Below are 26922 nucleotides of genomic sequence, written 5' to 3'. Positions count from 1 at the left end.
ATGTTTTTAGTGATAAACAACGATGATTTGTATCCTTACCAATACTGTTTAATACGGAACGAAGGTGGCCCCCACAGCTCTGTTTAAATTTCCAAAGGTGGTTTTTACCACAATTGAAAATTGACTTCCAATCCCACAGATTTTGAACTCGCCCTGTGTGGACTTAAACCGGATATTCCACTTAAACCGACAGACAATACAAAAAAACCAAAATGCATTTGGGACGGCGAAGATTTTGGTCAAGTGTCGTTTAAACAAATTCGGAGTTTGTACTTTGAACACTGTGACAATAGGAAATGAACTTACGATTAACTCATTTGAATTATTATGAAACATAGATAAAAATCGGTAGAGGATTCGTGGGAAGGTTTGGTCTTTATGGTCCCGGACCCAAAAAGCTGTTAACAAAAAATACCACTTCTTAGCTAAGCAAACATCAGATGGGGCACCAGCCACAACAATAATGCAAACTCCAATGTAAATTTGGCTGGTTACCTGTTTCTGCTAAGCGATACTTTATGTGCTTAGCAAACTTGTGTGCTTATTATTATTATACAGACTTGGGCCCAGTCCTCCCCGATTCAGTGACGTAACTACATGTATACATTTCCTTTGGGGGCGGGGGCAAAGATATCAAGGAGCTTTTTAATGGTCGTTTGGGGGGGGGGGGCTGGTTCCCCTGCACTCACCCCCTCTCATCCCCCGTGGCCCCCATTTACAGTTTGTTAACACCCAAAGTCAAGGAAACCCTTTCCCCAGGGATTAGTTCGAGGTCGTACGATGGTCTGGGGAGACGGGTGATAAAGCCGCTATCTCAACACACATCTTGTTTAGAGAAAAGATTAGTTTCTACATGGCTTACCGTGGTTGCATTGTCTGTTGACTTTATGGTGGGTATCAGCTGATTTGCGGTGGTCAGTGGGGGCTGTAGGGGCCCCCTAGGTTGGAGTGTAGCATTCCATGGGGGGTAATGCAGACGTTTTCTATCAACTAGACCTATGTGATTGCGTTTTTATGGGTGGGGAGTCTGTTTATTGGATGGGTCTAGGGTTGGGAAGGGGGTTGCTCCAGGAGGGGTTTGTATGGGAGGGGGGTAGTTCGGAGGGTTTTGGTTTCCTTCCTTCATGGTCTTAGGTGGGCTGGTTGGGGAGGGGTTTGGTTTGATAGAGGGTAGGGATAGGGGTGAGGTGAAATTATTGTACTACGTAGGCCTAGTGAAGGTACTCTGTAGGTAGGCATACTATACTAATCTACCAGCACACATTCAGGAGGACACAGTGACAAGACACCTGTATCAATCTAGTTCTGCCCGCCAAAGCCCAAAATGTATTTCCGTAACCCCACCTCAGTTAACACCACCAGCCCACACCAAATCTAAACCCCCGGACCCGTCCGATACCATCGACCCTTTTACCATGACCCTAGCCCTAACCCCCGGACCCGTCTAATACCACCGACCATTTTGCACCCTTCCCACAATAGTATACCCGTCCCCCATTAAACCCCTTCCTTCTCCCGGGTCGCATTGTCACAACTATTGTCCCATCCATCCCAACCTGCGGCATCTTCTGAGGCTAGGCCGCCCCACCCGCGTGAATAAATTATACATCTAAAACAAGATTACACTCTAACAAACATATCAAAGTCTAACTTTTGTGACAAAAATGGTGCCGGCGGATGCAATACCTACAAACGATACAATGTATTACTTTTTGGCAGACTGCCCGCTGTACGACCCCGGCGCGCGAAAAGTCTAATGAACGTTTTACTATAGACTTACTACACACACACGCATTTCAATGGGGCTTTGTAGACACACGTGACACAACACACATGTACTATTAATTTTTGTACTTTAAAAATGTGTTTCATGTTCATGTACTTAACACAATGTTGTACATGTGTGTGTCGGCCTACGTGTATGTGTATTACGCTTAAGCCGATCGTACATAACAGTGTGTGAGCGAGTTTAGATCGACGGTTCATAGACAAACTTTACAGGTAGTCATAAGGGTAGCGTAGCAGGTCATCTTTGTAAGAACCATCTATAAGTAATGTTTTACTTTAGGGTAGACTTGTTTTGGTGTGTTTGGAAAACACGTACTGCGAAAGGGTATAATGGTTTTAAAACACTTCTTGTTGATCCATTCCTTTAGCTTCATCTACCCAATAAGATTACTTAATACTTGCCTTGTAGGTAAGTAGTTGGAAAGGCTTGACTCAGACATCAAACATTGTCTAACAATATTGTTTACTTTCCAACTTCTTTCACAAACAGTGGAACCATCGAGCTTTTAAAAAACATCATGAGCATGCACCACAGTCAGTCGGTAGCTTTTGAACAGTTGGTGATATTTAATGCAAATAAACATAACTCCCCATTCATACAAATAAAAGTAGCGTGTACGAAATTATAAAGCAATTCACACAAATGCTTGAGACTTAACTTCTAATTGCCTGTTTTATCCATCACCAAATCAGAACGTTAAAAGTGTAATGCCAGTAGTAAAATGTGAGCTAAGTTTTATTGAAGTTATAAAAGAATTTCAATACAAAGCACGAGGGACAATTTGTCTGAATACTGAACTAGTAAAACTACCGCTTAGAACTCTTCATTATCGGTGTGAGTTTGCAATAAATTAAGGAAATTGAAACCTTACATGTTTTACGTTCCTCAAATGAAACAATTTGCGTTTAAAATCGGGTGCACAGGTACGCGCTAAGGTATTATATAACTTGGCCACAATTTAAAGTCTATTAATTTGGAGCACTGTGTTCTTTGTGTATGTACTTTAAGCTCTAACTGTGTAGTGCAATAGTTCACATTCCATAATACAAACACCCCTGGAGTAAAATGAAAGGATCTGTTTTGGGGTAATTCTTCTGATTGGTCAATATCTGTGGCGCGGGCTTTTTTCGTTCCGCCCCCAAAACTATTTCCGTTCTACGTTTGCTAGACTGAAACCGTCCGCGCCGCAAAACATATCTCACAATATTTCAAATAAAACATGCAAAATGTATCTGTTTCCAATAAGTGAATACAGCTTAGTGGAAAAGGCATTGTAAACTTTCCTCTAAATACATATCTGTCATACATTTTGATTAAATTAGATGAATTTTTAGACAAAGTAGATCATTACTTCAGCGGGGAGCACACTATCAAACTGTTGATAGCCGTGAGTAGAAATAAATAAATAAAATTTACTTCATTCTAACTTATTTTAATTGGAGTAATTTACCCAATAAGTAACTGACAGAGTCGGTGGTAATATTCTAGAACCACTTTATTTATTTTGAATTTAATATTGTTCGTCCATGTCTTTGTTTGTATATCATTTTCTCGGGAGACCCTAATGAGTATGTACGCGCTTTGTTGTCGTATGTGTCTGTGATTCGCATAAGAGTGGTACCCCCGTGTAGTCACTGCTAGCGCGCAGTAATCTCTACGGGTGTTGTGTGGTTGCCATTTATTAGCGGGATTTCCTTGTGCAATCGTCGTAGTAAAATTGGCTTGAGTGACTGAACGTCGTGCGAGAGTGTCCTGCTCAAATTCTTCAAACTACAGAGGCATTTTCCTCATACTATCACAGCTTTTGGATACTTCCGTTGCTTGACAAGCTCTTGAGGTAAGTTGCTATACTCTATGTTATCATTATAGTGCTACACTTGCTATTTGTTGTTGTAGAATTTTTAAAAACTGTAGAAATATGGCTATGTTTTGATGGCATGTGTGGAATGAGGGCGATTTAAATGCCCTCACGTTTCATTCATGAGAGCTGACTGAAGTTACGCCCCATTTAAAAGTCTCATGCCCTGCTAAGTAAAGTGTCAGCCGGCTTAATTGTATTCACTTATGTCTAAGATTTTTTGATGGGTTACTCAAGTAAATGTCTAGTGACTCAACAAGAAGTATGTGGAATACTACTGTCAAAGTATTGGGTAGATTTGACTGTCGTTTATGAGTAAGTTCACCGCACGAATGTCATCGAATTTGTCATGTTTCAGCTACACGAATCTTTCTCAAGTTGTTACAGTGTGTTCTGAGTCACCGGCAATTTCTTGGCCTCTAGCGTTGAAAACTGTTGCATTTTTGTTGTTCAGGTCATGTTAGGATACACCATATACTCCAGCTATCAAGCCTGCTTAGTGCAGTGCTTATAAATTGTGTAGTATATTTCTAAGGTTGGTAGTAGTAGGCCTAAGTATTATTTTATACATGTGTGGGGGCGTTGTGTTCATGTTCATATATACACTGACCTTTCTTTTGTACACGCTACACAATAATGACATGACATGAAGGTTGTTTCCGCATTGGCTTAGCGCGTAATTCAACAGCGCAAAACAGTTGACTTGTTATACATTTGTATAACATTGTTGCGGTATTTAACAACTTGGTTAAATTGATGCCACTGAGCGCGCCATTTATTACTATGTATGATGTGTACATGTACTCATTATGTATTTCTTTCATTCTTTCAGTGAGTTGGCATTGACAAAACTCCAAATTGGATTTATATATTATAAGAGTTGCTTTCGAAATGGCAGCAATTGCACACCGATTAGTGCTCACCAGCGATCAGATTCAAGTCAGAGATCACCGAGACCACAATTATCATCGGTCATCTCAATCCATACCAGACGACGATATGAACTCACTTGAAGACAGCGATTCTATGGAGTCTTGCTTCGCAGGAGAGGAGGAATTTTACTCCTCCACGCTAACCCCGCCCACCCCCAGTGAGGACATTTGGAAGAAGTTTGAGTTGTACCCAACCCCACCCCTAAGCCCAAGTCACAATCCAGATGACAAGGAAAGTGATCGTCACCCAAGACATCATCAACAAGATGGCGAAGCAGATCTCCTTCAAGAAGTTACCAACATCCTTATGGACGATGATGACCTTCCGTGGTTAACCCGCAAGTGCCACTTCTCCGACCCTGTCTTCCGCACCCCCTCCCCAATCAGCCCTGCCCTTATCCAGGATTGTATGTGGAGCAGCATTATCGCTGAAGAGAGGCGGAAACTTTTCATGAAGTCTGAGAAGAAACATGCGGAGGAGAGAGCCACCAAGAAAGCATCGACGCCGAGTTCCGGAGTGATGCTCCCACCCCTTGTACCAGCATCTGAGTACGGGTCCTCGGACTGTGTGGATCCTTCTGCTGTATTCCCATACCCACTCAGTGAAACCAGATTGGATTTATTCAGCTCGGGAACAAATACACCTTCTGACTCTGGTGAGTATTTTAAAACTTGCAAACAAAATTCAACCAGTAGACTCGATTCCTATTGAAGAAATTAATTGTGGTTTAAATTACGAGACAAACAAAAGAAAAAAAAGTCTGTTGCATTTAAACAAAAAAGCATTAACTCCCAAAGTTTGAGTTAACACCATGTCCGAATATGGCAAGCTGCATTTTTGAAAGGGCAGGGGCACAAAACTTAGTAAATAAGGGCACCAAGGAAATTGTAAATATGTATTTCAAGGGGGGGGGGGGGCGCCGGGCGGGCACCAACATGGCAAGCAATTGCCAGCTAGGGACAACTGAGGCGATTCCCTTCTACTGCTAAAGTTCTTGTTGCAGTATGTCACTGAATAGGTCTGCACATAATTAAAAAAGGCAAGGCCAATTACCAACAGTATGGTACTTTTGCTGTACAGATACCTGTATTTTATTGCGCTTAAGATTGAGTTGTAACTATATTTTAATTTCCGTGTGGAGCATGCCTCTCTCCCTAGCTGGCCTGCTTTACATGTATTCCATCTCTAATCAATAGCTATGCCACAGCCTGGGTTAACTGCTGTACTGTGCAACAGCTGTGGTTTTAATACATCCTTGTGAGGTCACCCAAGGGTTGATTCATAGGAAAAGCCTTCTTCAATATGCCCTGATTTCATAATGATGTCTTGACATCTAAACCCCATTCAATATAAGGAGGTTTTTAAATGGTGCTTCTATTGCCAAGTTCTGGCTAGGTTCAAAGTTATAATAGAAAAGTCTGTTTAAATTTTGGAAGGGTTTAAATTATAAGATGACCTTGATTTTAGCTTGCCTTGTATTTACCCAATACAATAGCTGACGGTGCATCTTGAGGAAATTGTTGAATGTAGGGAGGCTATTTTTGGCAATTTCCCAATAATGTTGTAGCAAAGAATGCTTGAAAGTTCAGCTTATAAGGAAATCCTTGATGTCACAATTCACATAAGGATTGTTGAAACTGTTTCCCTGTATGGACATGTGTTACTGTCTTTCCGATATCATGAAAAGGTCAAGCTACAATTTTTTTCTTAAACTCGCATGGTCTCTTGTGGGTCATCTGAATAAATTGACATTCAGTTAATCCTGGTCTTTAAATTGAAGGTTTTTTAATTGGTTAGCCACAAACTTTGCTATATTGTTAGTTTACCAGAGCTCAACAAAGCCTTAAAATCTTTATGGTCAAGCTTTGACGAACTGAGGATTTACTTTTGGTCAGATCCAGGGATCCTTTTGACTGCCTTTTTATATGCACACCAAACCTTTTCAGTACATGTGTAATGTGTTTTCACACATCCCTTTTTGAACTTGTAAGTCCCTTGCTAAGCTTGTATTCTCACCAGGCTTAGCTTGCTGTCCAATTAACACTTTGTTGTTACAACAACACTCTAAGCATACTTGCAAGTTGTAAACAGGCAGTTAAAAAGGGCTAACAAATTGTTGTCATTGTTGTATGCTGTGTAGGTTTTGCTCCCTTACTTTTTTCCATTGGCTGTGACAAATAGGATCTTTAATCCAGGGGTGTGCATTGTTCATAAATACCCATCTAATCTAGCCCTGTTCTATGTTGGTATTAACTAAACCACAACAGAGGGGGCAAGGGCACACACATCAAAGCCCTGTCTAGGAGGTATAAATAGACTAAAAACATTTGCAGAAAGGAACCATAACAAAGCTATCCTTGGATCAAACTGCCACGACCAGACCACTGTAGTAACACATCATCACTGTACCATAGACTTGTATTGCACAAAGCCACAGTGGGATTGCGCAATATGCAGACCTTTAAATCCACCATATGGGAGTGTAGTAGAGTAGAGGGGCCGGCTTTTCACAGTGTATTGCGCAATAATACTCCATGCACACAAATGTCATGGGCTTGATACATATTGGGAAATGGATCACAGGTTCATCTGGAGTGTCGTAGTATTGTTGGATGTTATCAGAGATACAGAAATGATTGTGATAATTTTAATCTCTGTTTTAATTTACACAAGCTTAAACAAAAATACTACTAAAAATAAGACCACCGACGCAATATTGGCAGTAAATGATACTTGAGTTGGTATTAATTGACTATTTGGGCGTGACCTTCAAGTGCAAGGTCGATGTTCCTGCTGGCAGCAAATATTGCACAATTTAGTTGGCTGGGTTTTGTTAATATCACCATAAGGACTTGTGTTTTATCAATTTGTAAATATGTATGGTTTGACAACTACTGTTTTATCTTAACTGAGATGTTCAGACAACATAAATATCCATGGTTTGTCTGTTTACATGCAATGTAGAGCTATCCACTGCCACTTTCCATTTTTTACGAGAGAATCTGACAAACCCATGCATCTTTTTTTATTTTTTTACCAGACTTCTCAAGTTTATTTACTGGTATCAATTAATGTATCCATGTTCGGCTCAATCAAGAATGAATGGGTTGACACAAATGCCCACTCAGCCGTTATTGTTTTAAATGCGTTGTTAATTACTTAGCCATTCCATTCTGTACACCCACTACTCGGTACCCACCCACACACTAAAGCCATGTTGTATCATGGAGCAAAATATATTAACTGAGGGGTTGGAAAGGGTCGTCAAAGTGAAATGGGCGACGACGACATGTTATACCTTCCCTACTCAAGCACTAGAACAAACGCCCACCCCCTGGCCCCAACCTAAGGCTTTCTATTTGTAAATATCAGTTTCATTCTGAAATGTCAAGAGGAGGAAGAGTGTATGGGGTGCTAAATGGGAAACGTCATTGACGTTAACTGTAATTTTGAATTTTAAAGAAATAAAATAACAATCTTTTTTTGTATGGACACACACTACTGACCTTGCTACGTATAAATGAACCATCCTGAACGACCTACCATATGGCATCTTGTACTTAATAAAATAAAATCTGTGGTTATGAATGGTTGACCAGTGACTTAATCCATCCCTTAATCCATCGTTATAAGGCAAAAGCTAAGAGGGGATTAATGAAAGATTTGGGGATAACTGAAGATTAGCATCTGTTTCACATAAGATGTATCTATGTACATGTACATGTACATAGGTTCATCTTCTTATATAGATGGAATACTCTGCGGCACTGGTCTTATACCCAGGGTCCTCTTATGCAATAAGTGTATTGTGACCTCCATAGTGTTGATTGTACAGCAGTGTTATATAAGTGTTTTCCCTTGGGGATATATTTAGGTTAACCAGACTGAAGGAAAGTAGTTAATTAGGACTCAATCTCCTCGTATCTTGTGAAGCTCAACTTATAAGAGTTGGTTCAGGCCTGATGCTTCAGGAAGGCAATGAAGGTGATTGCTTCGATGCTACCTGGTCATTGCCTTGGTGCCCTTAAAATGCTCCAGTAGAAATGTTCTCATAGGGTGCCCTTTACCAAGAAGCAAATGCTTTTGTGCCCTTGCCCTTTCATAAACGAAGCATACAGGCCTGAAGACTTCATTTGAAAACTTGTCACTTCTTAAGATTTCAATATTAAAGAGTGTGCAACTTAAACTTATGTCTCGTTTCTTTTTTCTTTGTTTGTGCAGAAGAAGAGATTGATGTCGTCACAGTTGAGAAGAAGCACCACTCCGTTCACAAAATCAACACGACAAGACCGTATCACAAGCAATCAACGAAAGTACGTCACCAGCACCATCACCGGCCGATAAGCGTGGCCCTGGTCGGGAGCAAGCGAGGGCGCCCTTCAACGGCGACGATACTCTCGATACCTATCAAGAAGCTGAAGACGGAGGGGAATCTGGAGGAGGTCAAACAAATCTTACAAAAGTCAAATTTGATTCGAAGTTCATCAGGAAGCAGTCGTGGGAGTAGTCGAGGATGCAGTCGAAACAGCAGTCAGCCGTCGAGTCAACCAAGCAGCCACCCATCATCCGATTCTGAAGACACCGAGAAGAGGGCGTGTCACAACGTCTTGGAGAGGAAACGAAGAGAGGATCTCCGAACAAGTTTCCTCCTTCTCCGTGATGAGGTCCCGGAGTTAGGAACCTGTGATCGAGCAGCAAAAGTTGTGATTCTTAAGAAAGCAACAGACTATGTGTCATCTCTTCGAGACAGGGAAGAAACCCTTAGAATGGACATGGCAACGGAGAAGAACAGAAACCTTCAACTAAGGAGGAGACTGGAAGCGCTCTTAGCTCCTCTAACTTTGTAAATAAGTTTATATCCTTTAAAGAACTGGACTTGGACCACCATGATGATTAAAGCCTTAGTTGCCGTCAAGAATTTGTGAAGGAATCGCAGAAACACTTAAACAACTATTTGTTTTTATTTTTAAAAGCATGATGGAAAAGAAAAAAAAGGACTCGCAGCTGATTGTATATAACAAAATATCACAAGGAGAGGAGAAATGGAAAAGATTTAGAGAAAAGTGATTAATATGAAAGATGTTTATTTTTTTTGTAAATAGGTGTTTTGATTGGTTTGTATGGAAAGACACATCTGTATAATAGTTTATACAGATATCGTGTACATATGTAATAAATAAAAAGATTGTAATAATATTTTAGTTCCTTATGTATCCTATGTTTTGTAATTCTTTTATATATTTTATTTGCACATTTTTAGCTGTCAAACTAACTATCACAATTATACCCAGCTTACATTTTTAATGTAAAAACTAAAAATCCAATTGTTTGTGTTTACTTGGAGCCAAGTAAGAATTGTAATGAGTTGCCCTCTATCAGTAGTTAACTTTTGGCTGTTTGTTCTTCCAGTCATGATTATTTGTTTCTGATTGCTAGGTTGATGGGTTTCATGTTGGAGGTTGCATAATTATTGTTTTAGTTTGGGTTTGTTTTTCTCCTTTTTTCATATTGCGTAGCTTTTTTTTCGAATAATATTAACGAAGTGCAAATTTTTTCAGAACTTATATATTTTCTTATTTTATTTTTGTGATTTTTTGAGAGACAAATTATAAATCCATAATTAAAAAAAGAGGTTGTTTACCGACATTATAAAATCAAACTTGATTGTTAAATTCCCAATGAATAAGTAAATGAACAACATTTTCCAATTAAGTTATATGATCATAACAGAAAAATATATTTATGATTTTGAAAGTTGCCACAAGAAGAACAACTACATTGATTTAAAAAATAATGTTCATTGAATGTTAACTGTTTCAACTTGAGACCACGTTTAAAACAGCCAGCGAAATTTGAAAGTTGTTATTGACCAATAGTCTGTATTGTTCCAGTGGTTTTGTGATTGGAGTCCTAAACTTACGGCCCCTCCCCCTTCACAAGTTCCAGGTTTTTATTTTTAAAAGGTTGCCTTGCGTATTTAAATAAAAATGTTCAACCATTGGCATAAAATCATGCCGTTGAATTATTTATGATAAGAATAATTTGAATTCTTACCCAGGTAGGGTCATTAACGTTAACTCCGCCATATCGTTATCTTCCAATTTTTTTATTGTAATTTTTCACTTGATTTAATCCAATAATGGACATTTAAATTATTATTCAAAAATTGAACCTTGCTTTTAGTACTGCCTTTTGTATCTTAAAACTGCCATAGAAAATATGAACCATAATGATATTTCCCAAGCTTGTATAATGATTTGTTTTGATTATGTTGATTGTTGGTGGTGTTGCCAACTTTTGGCAGAAAGAATTACTTGTTTTATTTACATGTAATTGAAGTTTTGAGAAGTTCAGTCCCGTTTTGTGCTGAACAGATAAATAAACCTACTTTTCCCAACTGACAGCTAAACCACTGGTCTCTGACGCACTGAGTTTCTTTGTGTTCTTTGTCTAGCAAGCTATACCAGCTGCTTATGCAGTCTTTTCTTTATCTCCGTGAAAAAGCGCGCGAAATGGATCACGTGTGCCGGCTTTGTAGTCTCTGGAATGCTCTGAATATTCATACAGGGGGTGTCTGCGATGGTTGGCATGCCAGTATCAAACATGGGATTGTTGGGGTTGCCGCAGAGTGAATGCTTGGGAACTGAACAGGGAAATGAAATTTGAGGTGAAAAGTGCAGTGTTGAAGTCCAGTACATGTATTAGTAAACTTTATAGGGTTGAGCGCTTTCCCATAAAAGTTGGGATTGGTTTAAATCATTGAGTATTTTAAAAGCGAACCTTGTGCTCTAGTGCGGTTACTGGGCCAAATTTCAAAGAGCTGCTTAAGCAGAAAATGCTGCTTAAAAAATCATTGCTTAGCAAAAAGCAGGATACCCGTCCCACACGGCATTTTGGCTGGTAACCGTATTCTGGTTGGCATATTTTTGTTTTGCTTAGCTTTATTTTATGCTTAGGCAGCTGTATGCTATTGGGCCGTGTATTCATAATAGGATGGAACATAAACTTATAAAACAAAGTCGGTTTCGAATTCTGATTTTTTTATAAATATTTATTCGGTGGTGACTTTATTCAAGTTGCTGAAATTAATGTTTCTTTGCAACTGGGTGGGAAACAGTGAAAGCGAAACAATAATATTATAACACAGAAACCCGGAAGTATTAAACATTTTGATACTTTCGTTTCGAGACAGTCTGCAAAATATTGTCTTTATGGGGGGTATTTTTTAATGTAGTGAATTATTGAGCTTCCAAGTTGCACAATGTTGTGGAATGACAGACCTGTGTGCCTTGTATTGTTTTTGAAAGGGCATCAAGGCATTTTCTCCTAGGCAATGACCAAGGGGCATGGAGACAATCGCCTGCCTTCTTGAAGTTTCAGGTCTGGTATGACGCGTGTTGTATTCTGGACTATTATTAAAATTCCCAATAAATTACACCCTTAAAAAGTTAATGAGCAGACCACTTTTTTGAGGACATCGGTATGTTACTCAATCTCACCGCTTGGTGGCGCCATTTGGTTTAACAATGGACGCACTGTTTCCCGTCAAATTCCCACGACCTTAGTCAACTCTGGTTCAAAAAAGTTTCAAACTGAAAGTTACTGCAGTTGATATTGCAATGCCTGGAGGACTTTACATTCCGTAAATAACTTAGTGTAATTGCTGGCCGTACGACTGGCTGGTAGTCCGAATGGGGAGGAAGTTAGATGATTAACTAGATCGTCAAAACTAGAGAGGTGGTCAGACAAAATGGGTTGCCCAACGTCTGTATACAGTTTAGTGAATGCTTATGTGTGTTGTGTTGTCATTTTAGTATTCGAGAAAGACTCTGTAGGGTCTGAACGTTAGGCCATTCATTATTTGTTTGCAAGTTTAGTGAATGGCGGTACCTCGATATGTAATATTCTTGGAAAAGCTGACAATGTTTGAGAAGAATTAGTGGTTTCGATATAGGAGTGTGTGTGTTAGTTTTAAAGTTGCAGTTCTTTCTCTTCAATGGAATATAATAATATTTAGGTTCTTTCACAAACTAAGACTATTTCGGTATTAGTGCCAAAGACAATTATAATATTAGGCCTATTATCCTCACTGACTTGTTTGATCCCAACCGTTATGCATACACTACAACCTTTTGGCTCATATTGGTCATAACGTCATCGAAGTTGCTATAACTATGATCAAGAATCTCATGTCACACCGGTGTGGTCTCGATGTTTCCAGCATTACACTTTGCTCGTCTTCAGGATAATCTAGACTTTAGGATTGGAGGGATGCAAAAACATGTTTGTATCTGGTAATTGAATTTATCTCATGAGCCTAATCCAACAAATTAAGTCATTGACCCTAAGTAACCCTAATGTATCATTCGACTTAACCCATACACATCACACGCCGTGATGCACTTCAACGTTGCAGTGGGGTTGGGTGGGTTGGGATGGGGTGGTGCCTGGCCCGGGGATGGAGAACCAATAGTTTAAGAGAACACCCAAGTAAGAATGTTTTAGAAGTTCAATATAGGGACCTTACCCTTTCAAACGGCATTTTGTATAATCTTGTAAACCATGCTAAAGCAAAGCAAGGGATCTCTGATAAATTTCCCACATCACGTGTAAATCTCTTTTGGGACGAGTGTTGCCTCTGAGAGGAGAGCCGGTGTAGTCCCGACGTTTCGAACAAGCTTTGCTCATCTTCAGTAGGATTGGAGGGATGCAAAAACATATTTGTGTCAGGTAATTAAATCTGTCTGTCTGTCTGCTGATCAGCCTTAATTCCACAGATTAAATCATTGACCCTAAATAACCCACAGTATTACATTATTCGACTTTACTCCCATCACACGCCGTGATGCACACGTGAAGTTGGGTGGGGTGATGAGTGGTGCTTGGCCGGGGGGGGGGGGGGGGGGGGCTGATGGGAAACCCAGAATTAAGAGAACGCCAAAGTTTGAATCTTTCAGAAGATTTCGCTAGGGACCTTAGACAGTCTAAAATAATTATTGTTGCCCTTTCAAACGAAGTACATTTTTTGTGTTTTCTTTTTTTAGCAAGTTCGCCTCAAACAAGGCTAAAAGCCACTCTTTGTTATTTTGGGGCCACAAGAAGAAACATTATTTAAAGTGGAAAGATCTCAGGGGAGCTGAAGGTAGGAATTTATATACTTCTTAAATCCATCTGCATTGTAGGATGGAAACATGCTTCAGGCAGGGAGTTCCAAATAGATGCAGTACGTGGAATAAAGTTTGTACAATCTTACACTAACTTTTATAAAACAAAGCAAGGGATCCCTGGTCAAATTATTTCATGGTGAAAAGGGTTTAATTATGAATGAGAAAGCATACAATATACATGTATCTGTTTCTCTATCTACCGATCTCTCGGCGGTCTGTTGGTATGACACTCTAGATTTGCAAAGGTCATGGGTTCGAATCCCACCAGAGTAATATGCCTGTGATTTTTGTTCACAGAACACACATCGGTGCATATATTGTGTACAACCAATAATAAATATTCTTTATCCCCAATGCAAAGTTTAACATTTATTAAAATGTGTTTGTAAGTTAACTGACCTGTCCGTTATTTGGGGTGGATTCAGAGCTTTAAAATGATTCGTCTCACGTCATCAAGATGGGGGATACCGAAGGCAACAAACAAATCCATGTCTGGCAATTATATCTGCCTCTAATAATCACACATAATAACAGCTTAGACCAGTGACCATCTCTTAATGTACTGACGTTCTAGAGCAGGACTACCTTTCAACTTTTACCCCATCACACGCTGTGGTGTACGCCTTATAATCAAGAATGAATGGATGGGTTACAACTCAAAGAGCAAAACTGAAGAGGTTGAACAAATGTAATGTAGGAGGATTTAGAAGTCATCAACTGACCTGAGAAATTTGTGGATCAGTACTACACGAAATCTCTTTCAAGGTGACACAGATATTTATCAAACTTATGGTACAGAGTCATTGATTTAAACCACTCCCAGGGTCAGCTTGACCCATCGGTTAGGCCCCCTGGGCGGGTCAATCTGACTCGGGTGTCTTTAGCGGGCATGACCAGAGTTCTTGAAATTACGGAGGGCTCATTGAATCAAACAACTAAGGGTCAGGGGTCACTGTGGTGAGATTGGATTGCCAGGCGACCACCACTGATCTCAACACTTACCTCTGTCTGGTAACTAGACTGCGTGTCGCAATCCAACCAAAGAGCTCTATGATCAAACCATGGAGGAAGGAAAAGGGTTCATCCTCTCAATAGCTAATGTCCTCATACGGGGTCATATAGAGATAAGATTCACAAACATCAACAAAACAACCTTTGTCCAGCAATTAAATCTGTCTCGTTTCTTAATCCCATGGTAGCAGATTAAACCAGTGACCCCCATAGAATCGTCACTAATGCACCAAGGTTTTTCTTTAAAAACACTCCTTTTTGATTTTTACCACATCACACGCTTTCTTGCATCTCTTAATCAGGAATGAAAAGTGGTGTTAGTTACATCGACGAGTTTGACAAATAATGTGATATTGTGTCAGGGAAGTCTTTTAACTGATTTGTGTTCATTCTTGGAAACTTCTGAGCTCAGGCTGTTTTTTGTGTAAGTAATTCTGCTAACCGCGTTTGACCCTTCTGTAAATCCCTTCCTTGGGACTAGATCGCCACGTGTGGAGAAGGGCTTACGGAAAGAAATTCCCCTTGGGTTTTCCTCAAAGTATAATTTGTATTTCTGTATTTGTTTTATTCATTTATCATAATATATTTATATCATGATACGTAATATCAGCTTAGAGGTCGTTTCACAATATGTTCATGTAAAACTTTGTTTTAAAATAAAACCATCAAACAAGCACACAAAACCAAGCCACACTGTCTAGGCAACTGTCTTTATTCAGGATGCAAATTTACACCTATTATTATTTATAGCAAGTAAAAGTACAAGGGGAAATATAATGCAGAAAAATACTCCAGACTTTGAAAAAAGAGGGGTGTATAGAAAAACAAACTCCCCCCCCCCCCGGAATTTCCCTGATGGACAAATTGCAAAGCTTAAAGACACTAGACATCATTGGTAATTGTCAAAGACCAGTCTTCTCACTTGGTGTATCTCAACTTATGCATAAAATATCAAACCTGTGAAAATTAGTAATTGGTCGCCGAAGTTGCGAGATAATAATGAAAGAAAAACGCGGTTGTGTGCGTTTAGATGGTTGATCTCGAGACCTCACATTCTTAATCTGAGGTCTCGAAATCAAATTGGTGGCAAATTACTTCTTTCTCGAAAACTGTGTCACTTCAGAGGGAGCCGTTTATCACAATGTTTTATACCATCAACCTCTCCCCATTACTCGTAATCAAGAAATGTTTTATGCCAATAATTATTTTGAATATTACCAATAGTGTCCACTGCCTTTAACCATGAAATCAACAACAAATCATTATGAATAATTGAAAAACATTCTGGTGGAAATCGAAATCGAAATGCAATCGCTCACTCAAATTTCTTGGAATAAATGGGCACTCGTCCCTGGGGAAGGAAATAACTTCATTCTCCAGGTACGCATCAGCAGAATTTGCACATTCTGAGGTAGAGGTTGAAATCATCTAGAAAAGTCATATAATGACTCCTTTAATAGCAAGGTGTTTTATTATTATTTGTTATTATGATTTAGCAAGCCTCCTGGCACCGAAACATAATTCTATGCAGTTGTTTTGCCCTGTAATATTCTTTGCCCCCGAAACCTAATTCATATGCAGTTGTTTTGCCCTGTAATATTTTTTGCCCCCGAAACCTAATTCTATGCAGTTGTTTTGCCCTGTAATATTCTTTCTGGTTGGTATGTCAAGCTTGATACTTCATTGGGATGACAAATATTGCCCACAATAATAATCATTATTTGCCCAAACTCGAATTTATATGTAACAGCAAAACGAGCAGTGAATGAAGGGGAGGGGTAGGTCAGACTTGTCTTCACTGTTCGAAACGTCGAGACCATACCGACTCTTTTTACTTCAGAGACAATACTTCCTCAAAAGAGATTATACGTGGTTGGTATCCGCAAGTTCACTATGTATTTAATATCGTTACTTCTTATAGCCTTCTTCATATCAATTCTAATCCTTTAAATCAATGGGAGTGTTTTATTACATGTTAGAATTATGGAACCTGACACAGGCTTCCATACAGCAGCAGACGAGGAGTGCGAAGCACATAACTGCCCCTCATCCCTGCAGCGTTTAGACCATTACGCTCTGGAGCTGTTACGCGTAGGCAAACTAGCAGGAGGCAGCCAGCTTCACGTTGGGAGAATGCTTGAGATGTGAGTCAGATATTCCAGTGTCATGACGACCAAGCAAACAGGCTGGCTGGCTGACTGGCACTGTGTGACATGGGGTTGAATAATCTATGTCATACCACACACTGATGTCTACACTAATTACCATATAGCGGTAGGTTCTTAAAGGGGTGTTGGTTGTTAAAGACATGGGGTCGACTCAAAGATAAACCTAACTTGGGACTATGAGTTATTGAAAACTTGAGGCTAGTCCTAAGTTAGGAAGAGAAACTCGTCCCAACTCTAGATACAAGACCGAGATCTTCAACTGTTGTATCCTATGCACAAACTAACATACCTGTATATTATGCTTCATTTTATGAAAGGGCAAAGTCACCAAGACATTCAGCACCCTGAAAGAAATCAGGGATTTGACTCCCCCAGAGTGAACAACAAAACAATAAAAGAAATGTGACCAGCCCTCACTGGGTGTTTTAATACGGAGACGGTTGATACATGTGCCCCCTTATAGGCTGACTGGGGTAGGGTTTCGGCTGGGTGGGGGTTAGTTAGGACTATTCTATCGGTAGGGGATGGGTGCTCCCAGCTCCGGGAATGGCTAAGGAGTTGGTTTGGTACTAGTGTGATTGGACGACATGGGTTGTAAGAGAGTTGGTACCAACTGGGACTACTTTTGCTATCGCCTGGCGTGTGGGTAGCGTGTCCATGTCAATCTACTGTTACATAATACCTTGGGTTAGTTTAAACACCGGGCAATCCCCCTGTAGCGTGACCCAGTACCTTTCTTCTTCCCCCAGCTTGATCAATAACCTGATCATTGACTTTGTCAAGGGGAGGCCAATCCCTTCTTTGGTCTTCCGTGAAACTTTACTTACGGAACAAAGGAAGCTGGTCCCACTAGGTTGGGATTGAGACATTCCCGGGGACAAATGACTTGAGACGTTTGGGGAATTACGCATTCTAACCGGCCTTCACCTCTCTAATGGCATTTCTTTTCTGAATGGATCGAAAATCTTATAGAGCCAGTTTGAAAAGTCCTGGAATTTTCTTGTTTGAGCTATCCTTTGCTGAAGTGACATTATGGGATGTACATTGGTAGTTTCCAATATGTAATTTCCATTTCTGTTTATTGATTTAAATGCAGTGGATACTGTTGGTAATTACTCAAAATAATAATATTATGTTGAGATACACTGAGTGAGAAGACTGGTCTTCTCACTTGGTGTATCCATGGAGGAATAAATCATATAATTTATTCCTCCATGGTGTATCTCAACATATGCATATAGTAACAAACCTGTGAAAATTTGAGCTCAATTGGTCATCGAAGTTTGGAGATAATAATGAACGAAAAAAAACCTTGTCACACGAAGTTATGTGCTCTCAGATGCTTGATTTCGAGACCTCAATTCTAAATCTGAGGTCTCGAAATCAAATTCATGGAAAATTACTTCTTTCTTGAAAACTACGTCACTTCAGAGGGAGCCATTCTTCACAATGTTTTTTTTTTTTTACTATCAACAGCTCTCCATTGCTTGTTACCGAGTAAGTTTTTATGTTAAAAAATATTTTGAGTAATTACCAATAGTGTCCACTGCCTTCAACCTCTTATCTTATTAAAAGGAAATGCATATGTTTGTGTCACTCTTTAAATTATTGGCAATGAGAACTTTTGGTTAGATGACTGTGTTCAATGGACAAATTTTTGAAGTAGAATACAAATATTTCTGTTTTTTTTTATACAATTTTAATTTGAGAAGCGTTACTGTCATTACGCTTCAGACATGAAGCCTCCTCAGCCATCTGGAAAGCACACTTATGATCGTTCATTGTTTTCTTGCTCGATGACCAATTGAGTCCAACTTTTTACAGGTTTGCTACACATCACATAAGTAAGTCAATTGCTCTTTCTGCACCCTTTTGCAGAACCCTTTTCGTTTACGCCCCACCCCTTCCTCCAACCCCTATCTCGTCAGGTTTGACCTGGAATCCGTGGTGGCACCCGTGGTGCTGGATATGGGGCATGGTGGTCTACCCCCCCCCCCCCCACCCTCAACACACGCCCCTGTATTGTGTCACCCTTGCGTGCTCTAAGTATATCAGACATAGTTGCACCCATGTCATACATGCAATAGCCCTTCCATCTCCCCATCTCAAATCCCTATATCTCCCCTGCTCAACCAAGTCATGATGGATTAAATCAACATTACATCCTTAATGAACTATCCAGGCCTGATACTTCACGGAGGCAACGAAGGTGATTGCCTCCATGCCCCATGGTCATTGCCCTTCAAATGATATGTACAAGTTTCTCATATGGTGCCCTTTACCTATGAGAAAATGCATTTGTGTCCTTGCCCTTTCGAAAACGAAGCATACATGCCTGGGTATCCAATCTCTCATACTAAGTGCACAGTCCTATGTTTCTCCCATGCATCACTGCAGGAAATGGCTTTGCATACAAGACACAAGGAATGATGACAGAATGCAAATGAAGTCATTCTCTGTTTATAAACAAAAAACACTGAGTCATCATTTTTACAACCTCTCGAAATCCCCACCGCATTCTCCTAGACATCCCAGACGACAATCTGATGATATTCACACATGATGATCCATTGTGTCTCATCACTATATGTACCACCATCTCATTCTTCCCTCATCCCCAGCCGTCTCTTCCATTCCTCTTGCTCTTCAAACGCAGCGTGTGGTTTTATCAATGAGTCATCTATATGCGTAGGCTAGACGACAGACCATTACAGACTATACGGGGCGGAGTCTGGAGAGAGAGACTGCAGTCATCCAAGACGTTGCTCTCATCCGTGAGGACATCTCCATCTTTCCTTGAAGCTCAAGAGACTGGACTGCTGAGGATTATTTCTCGAACTCGCAGAGCACCGGGCCTGATACTTCACGGAGGCAATGGAGTCGATTGCCTCCGTGCCCCCTGCTGGTCATTGCCTTTGTGCACCTTGAAATGCTCCAGTAGAAATTTACAATTTCCTCGGAGGGTGCCCTTGATTAAAACTGCGGAGAAAGTGCTTTGTGCCAATGCCCTTTCAAAAACGAAGCACAACTAGCTGTGAGCATCATTAATTTATGCACTGATACTACATCTCTTCATGCCAATTCCGAATTATTTTTTTTTCGGTAATAAAATCCAATGCTCTTTCAGATTCATACAATTTAAGAATCATATTACACACATTTTTTGTTCCACCATGGGGATGTTCATTATTAGGAACTTCACCAGACTTGTAGTTGTTGACCCTCCCTCCATCCCTCTGATCATAATGGACTCGTCCATCTGAGCTGAATGATGTTGTAGAGAATGTCTGGAGAAGGAGGAGGAGGGGCCAGACAGCATCACACATACGACACAGTCAGACTGTAGTAATTGGATGTACATATAAGCTCGCAGACAAAGGGTTAGACCAGACAGATGATGTTACCAAGGTAATGCCACAGGCAACGTTATTCGTCTGGAATCATTGATGCGGGAGGAGGGATGACCAGGAGCACGGGGTGATGGAGGAGATCGTACGGGGGAAACAAAGAGAATGGACGGCGATAGTGGTAGAAGGGGACTCCGCTGGTGATATTTACATCTTGTCATCTCGGTAATGATGGTGTACCTCGGGAGGTTGCTCTTCTTGCTAATTAGAATATGAAAATATTGCTTAATATTTCTCTGCTGAGTAGAAAAGAGTATACCGGTCATAAAAAAGTACTTGTGAGATGGTAGTTTGGCTGGTAACCTTTGAATCTGGGCCCAATTTCATAGAGCTCCTTAAGCATAAATGAGCAGGATAGTCACACCAGTCACACACTTGTGACATGGTAGTTAGCATGGTTACCAATACCTTATTCTGCATGGTAAGCATAATTTTGGTAAGCGTAGTCTTTCATCTTGCTGCCACGATCTGGGTCATGTTCTCTGTATCCAATAACGGTACTGGGTGCTACTATTCTTTGTATGTAAAAGAGTCTCAGACTATGTTTTGCATTCAAGCCTCGGTTTGATTACATTGATTTGAATGGGTGAAAATCAAGATGGCCGCACTATGATGAGGTCAACAACGTTGGATATAATTTATGCAATGATTTAAGCAAAATTAAAACCAAATTTGGAGTTATGAAGCACCTAAGCTTTTGAAATTGCAGAACGGTGCAAGACGCCTTCTTTGTTCAATTTCAAAGTAATTCATCAACTGTTTAAAAAAATTATGGTCTAAACGGATACAAAAACAACAGACCAGCTTAATTTTTCAAATAAAACATTGGGGGGGGGGGAATAAACTGACAAATAGTTAATATTGGACCCTCATGACAGAAAAGTTGCATACGCTTTGTCACGTGTGAATGCTCACAAACAGACCAAAACAATCCCCTTGAAATACCCATCATAAGTTACAGTATTTCCCCCTTGAAAAGCAATCGTAGTGTATATATATATAATATATATATATATATATTTTTTTTAATACAATCATGTTTTACAGATGTTTAAACTCTCAGAAAAGACAACCTTTCTGCTGGTAACAAACAAAGCCCATTTTCCCAAACACTCTTAAATTAAACACCACTGTGTGTGAAGTTGTAAAATAAATCAATTATTGTTCTCTTTAACTCTGAATGGAATAAACACATGTCATTAAATGAATCAGGTCATAAATAAGCTAATTCCAATCACATTGCAGAGTAGTTTTATTGATTCATGTTGCTGGATGTTATATGCCAAGCGTCTATGCACGACAATATTGAGCTTTGTGCATAGTCTATGACAGCTGGGTGATTATTGATAATTAATAACACACTGTTAATTTCCGGTTAGCGGGGCTTTGTGACATCAGCTTGAAATTTTAAAGGGGTTGTAATACATTGTTTGTTTCAATCGTTTAGTTGGTTGTACGTAGGCATACCACGCAACCATAGAGCAAAAATGAATTTGTTTTCATTTCAAAAGCAGGCATAGAATTTCTGAGTGTCCGCTTGTCACTAGAGGGCGTTTTCGGTCTCTTGTCTCCATCACAAAATAATTTGAAATGCTGCTCGTTGGTTAGAAAATCGTTCTCTTTTAGGAAGTGCAATAACCATTTTTCTCTGGGAAAAAGTGCGTTCTTTCGGGCTAAGGACATAATCTCATCAAATTAATTTGAGAAAAACAAACACAGTAACACTACCACAAACTCCCCCATCCCCCCTTTTGTAGTTATTTAAGACACTGGACACCATTGACACTTCCTTGTCAAAGATCAGTCTTCTCACTTGGTGTTTCTCAACATATTTATGCACAAAATAATAAACCTGTAAAGTTTGAACTCAATATTGGTCGTTGAAGTTGCGAGATAATGGGAAGAAAAAAATCCCTTGTTGCACAAGTTGTGTGCTTTGCTTGATTTCGAGACCTGAAAATCTAATTCTGAAGTCTCGAAATCAAATTCAAGTTGTTTAGTGAGAAATTGTTTCTTTCTCGAAAACTACACTACTTCAGAGGGAGCCGTTTATCACACTGTTTTATACTATCCAGCTCTCCTTTAGTCGTTAGCAAGTAAGATGTTACGCTAATAATTTTTTTTAACAGTGATGACGTAATAAGCCTATACGGGATTAAAAACAAATCACAAATTTTCTCACACCACAATATACTCTGTTACTTTGATGAATGGAATAAAATTAATTACATAATTATTAATTTATAAGTTTTGTAGTTGTAATGTATATGTACTGTAAGCCCTATTCGTATAGTGTATTGAGGTAACCATTTTACTCACATCTTTGGAATTCCAACTATCCAATGTTTGGGACAATACTCTAGCTTCTTTAGTCCGCGTTCCCTTTGGGTACACCCCTCTAACAAAAGACAAACTAAACAAGACACATCTTAAGCCTTAGACGAAAGGACAAAAAAAGCATTAGGCGAAATGAAAAGGTGTTCGCGATAGACGCACAAAAAGAGGTGTCTTTCGGTATCGACTGGTAAGGGGGCAATTTGGGTCGTCTTCCTGTCGGATAAAAGGGTACTGGGTTCACGAACCATTTCAAGGACGAGGGGCTGATTGGGGGACAAAATGACCCCCTCTTATATGGGTTCAATTCAGGGGGAGCTCAATAGCTAGTTATAATGACCCTCCCTTTTTTTAATCTCGGTAATGAATCGACGAGACTTCACCGATAGGAGTGATAAATCATTTGGGGTTTCAATCAAGAATGTAACGGTAATGGGTGGGTCTTATCGTGTGACTTTGCCATGGTGAAACTGGTGAGATACTTTCTTGTGGATGAGAAAATGAAATAAACAATGCGGCAATAAACTTTTGAAAGCAATAAACTTCTGAGTCACAACTCACAAGCCAACAAGAGAACGCGTCTGATTTTGAACCACCTCAACCAATAGAAAATCAGGTCTTGCGTTTTAAGGCGAAGTTTACCTTTGGGTTTTGCATAGAGAAACTTGCTCTATGGTTTGTTGCACCACTCAATATTCTACAATAACATTAACATGTGAAAATGTCATTTCAAAAGGTGGAGCGAATTTCCACGCAGGGAGAATAATCCCTAATAAATAGTCACACAATCTGAGAAACGTTACTGACCCGTGACACTTCTCATAAATTAAAATTTGGAGCATCAAAACTGGTATATATTTTATATAACCATACTTCGAAGTGAGTGTTTCTAAAAAATAAGAATCAAATAATATCAAAATGAAGGCATGCCTTTAATTTTATGAGTGGATTACCCTTAAATGTAAGTTCACTTTAAATCATGGATGAAGGAAAGTACACCGTCCTATGTGTTTAAACTGACCAATCGCAGACTGTGATATGACAGACTGTCTCGTTTCTTATTGGCTGGTGGATTATCGGCCTTGCGTTTAAACATGGAGGAAGGTTCCTTCCTTTGAATTGACCAATCGTAGACTGTGGCAGGCTGTATCTCGTTTCTTATTGGCTAATGGATTAATGGTCTTGCGTTTGAGTATGGGTTCCTTCCTCCATGGTTTAAACAGACCAAATGGGGCAGACTGTGTCTCGCTTCTTATTGGCTGGGGGATTGTTGGCCGTGCGTTCGAACATGGGGAAGGTTCATGGTTTGAACTGACCAATCGCAGACTGTGTCTCGCTTCTTATTGGCTGGGGGATTGTTGGCCGTGCGTTCGAACATGGGGAAAGTTCATGGTTTGAACTGACCAATCGCAGAGTGTGGCAAGCTTATTGACCTTAAATTTGAACATGGAGGGAAGTTTTTTCTAGGTAGTGGTATGGACCATAGAGGGCTTCATGTTTGAACTTACTACAATACTGTGTCTTTTTCCTTCTGGTCAGAGATATTCAACACTAACATCCCTCAGATCGAAATAAAGGAAGCGTGTTTAGCAACAGTAGCTAGCTTTATATTGACTGGAGATCAGGGGCTGATTAAGGGCTATTGTGCCCGGTCAGCCCTTAGGGGCATCAGGTCCACCACCAGCCGGTCAGGGCGGTGTGGAATGTTAAACCCGACGTCTCATCACTCAGTGTGATCTGATCGATACAGCTTCATTTAAAAGTCCCGTCGGCCTATAATTAATTCGGCATTTACTTCGGTTTTAAAGTAAGCTTGTTTTCTGGTCGCACAGCAGACCCGCTGTGGGCGGATCGTTGAGTATTGAAAAGGGGGTTGTGTAATAGTAACTTGTTGTATAGCCAGTTGATTACACTTATATGATGATCATGTGGGATTATCCTGGATTAGCAACATGAATGTATTCATATAATACTGTCACTTAGATAATAGTTACAACTTTAAATGGTACTTCCAGAGTGTTTTATTCGACGCCTCCGGGATGAAAAAGTAAAGCAAACTTGCACCCCTACCATAAAGGTACCTACAGCATTTGGTAGTTAATATACTTCACACGTTAATGACCATACAACCTTAAGCACTGCGGAACTGTTATAAAACATTATTATAAGCGAAGTGAAAAGGTTTGAGAGAAGAGGGAGGTAAGTGTTCACAAAATCGAGAAAGGCTTTATACTTTAGGCATGAAACCTTTGTCCGGTATCTGCTGTGGGCAATGGAACCGGAGTCCAATGCAGTGAACCAGGAAGAAACCACTGAGCCAAAATGCCCCAGTAATAATATTGATACAGGGCAAGTCTCGCGTGGGGTTGCAAGGGGCACCAAGGACATGAAGGCATTCTTATTTTTGTTTCTTAAAGATTGGTGACCTATATATTATTAGAGGGAAGAATTTTCTTCAAGGACTGACGCCATGATGGTAGAAATTTACACAAATCATTCCAAAGAATGCAGCTTCTTGTACCATGGTGGTAGAAATACAGCCCCCCCCCCCCTAATAATAGATACTAGAAACGCACGTAAATGTATTTTCTCATGGGTGTGGACAGTTGTGCTCCCCAAATACAGGTCTGTAATGTTAACTTGTTTTCTCTTACAGGTGTAATCGACTGTATGTAGACGCTTGAGGAAATGTTGTACTCAAGGCAAAGGAACGAGTTAGGGAATATAAAGTGGACTTTTATGGTATGTCCATACTCTATGGTCTGTTACTCTATGGTTATAACAACAGGTTTTCCACCAACAGTGCCCCCCCCCCCTCCTTTGTAGTCTCTTCCCCCCTCCCCAGTCCCCTGATGACCTCCCACGGGTAAAAGATAACGGTAGGTAATTAATTATAGGTGGCCGTACAAACCACAGTTGCCCAAGCCTATAATGTGCAATTGTTGGGCTTATCTCCTAACGTCTAGACCAGTATGTCCAGTATTGATAGGTAATCCTTTTATTCCGGGTGAATTGGTCGCACCCATTCCGAGAGATCCGCATCCCCGGGAGGTACGGAAATGAAGGGGGTCTCGCTCCGGGTCGGGCTCAGGGTATCAATTTTGTGAGTGTTACATTAAATTCGTGACATGCAGCTAGAAAAGATGGGGATATCACAGTAAGTGATGCCGACAGTTTGCGGATTGCGTCTCTCATTATTGTGACGTCAGGCCTGTAAATATGATTCGTTTTTGCAAGGGCAAGGGCACCAAGTCATTTTCTCCTTGGTAAAGGGCACCCTACAATATCAGGGAATTGTACTGGAGTATTTCAAGGGCAACAAGACATGATCAGGGGCATGGAGGCAATCACCTTCATTAGCTTGAGCTCCGTGTCAGTGATCATGCTCTGGGTGGGGGTGGGTTGTGTCAGGACTAGATCCCCTTCAATAACACGTAAAATACAAAAAACTGAGGATTTGCTTGGTCTTCACTGAGAGCATGCACTGGATTGACATTTGCCATGGTGTTTTCACATTACTTTAGGCCCTATACTGAAAGGGGGATACAAATTTGGTAGGGGACTCCATTTTGTGTATTACCTTAGATATTTTATACCTATTGGATCATTCACAAGTGAAAAAGTGGAGGTCACTGAGTTTCGGCATCTAGGCTGTTGGTTTCCGAACCTAGTGGCCATTGACCGAGAGTCGTCGACCCAACAGCCTTTTCTCATCTCCTAGAGAGGCGAGAATGTGACCATGGAACTGGGCGGTTCGGTGACCGATTTCCCCCGCCCTGTGGCCCCTCTACTGACCGCGGTAATTGTCTCCATGCATGGAGTTTAAAACCTCTATGCGTTAACGTACACGTCATCTATTTCAAGCCTTGACAATGTGACCGGCTTGGATCAATAGGTTTTACTTAAGGAATTAAAGGCCTTTACAGTTTCCAGGTATCGCCTGATGTGGTCAAACGTCGGCTGGCTTTGCCCACGCGGTCTTTGTAGTTAGATAATTACGAGCAACGACAAATTGGTTTCTTACATAAGATCATTTCTGTGTATAATAATTGTGGGCGTTTTTTACATTCAAAGTTTTCAAATGAACATTAAAATGTCATATTTTTACCTCTTTTTACACTTTTATCGTGTTTTATGGAAACAGCTTATCTCTGTAGGCTACTTGTTTTTTTTTTTCTAAAAAATTCATTTATATTTTTTCCTAATTAGAAAATAGAATTCATAACTGTTGCAAACAACTTACCAACCGTAAATG

General features: G+C 40.1%; 1 protein-coding gene across 2 annotated transcripts; it reads left to right on the top strand.

The window, feature by feature from the left end:
* Positions 1-3493: 3493 nt before the first annotated feature.
* Positions 3494-10989, top strand: LOC117304616 (myc protein). Of its 2 annotated transcripts, none has more exons than XM_033789159.1 (3): positions 3494-3626; positions 4480-5235; positions 8802-10989. In XM_033789159.1, the coding sequence occupies exons 2-3, from the start codon at positions 4539-4541 to the stop codon at positions 9425-9427; spliced, it is 1323 nt and encodes a 440-aa protein (XP_033645050.1). In that variant the 5' UTR covers positions 3494-3626; positions 4480-4538; the 3' UTR covers positions 9428-10989. The 2 variants fall into 2 exon arrangements, with proteins under 2 accessions (XP_033645050.1, XP_033645051.1); XM_033789160.1 differs by lacking the exon at positions 3494-3626 and adding an exon at positions 3940-3962.
* The last annotated feature ends 15933 nt before the right edge of the window (positions 10990-26922 follow it).

The sequence above is a fragment of the Asterias rubens genome, chromosome 21 (assembly GCF_902459465.1).
Source record: "Asterias rubens chromosome 21, eAstRub1.3, whole genome shotgun sequence".
NCBI classification, from domain to species: domain Eukaryota; kingdom Metazoa; phylum Echinodermata; class Asteroidea; order Forcipulatida; family Asteriidae; genus Asterias; species Asterias rubens.
This window is presented reverse-complemented; position numbering and strand designations above follow the sequence as displayed.

Coding starts and splice junctions, on each gene's coding strand:
- LOC117304616 (XM_033789159.1), top strand. CDS start 4,539: ATGGCAGCAATTGCACACCGATTAGTGCTCACCAGCGATCAGATTCAA. Junction 5,236..8,801: donor AAATACACCTTCTGACTCTG/GTGAGTATTTTA, acceptor TTGTTTGTGCAG/AAGAAGAGATTGATGTCGTC.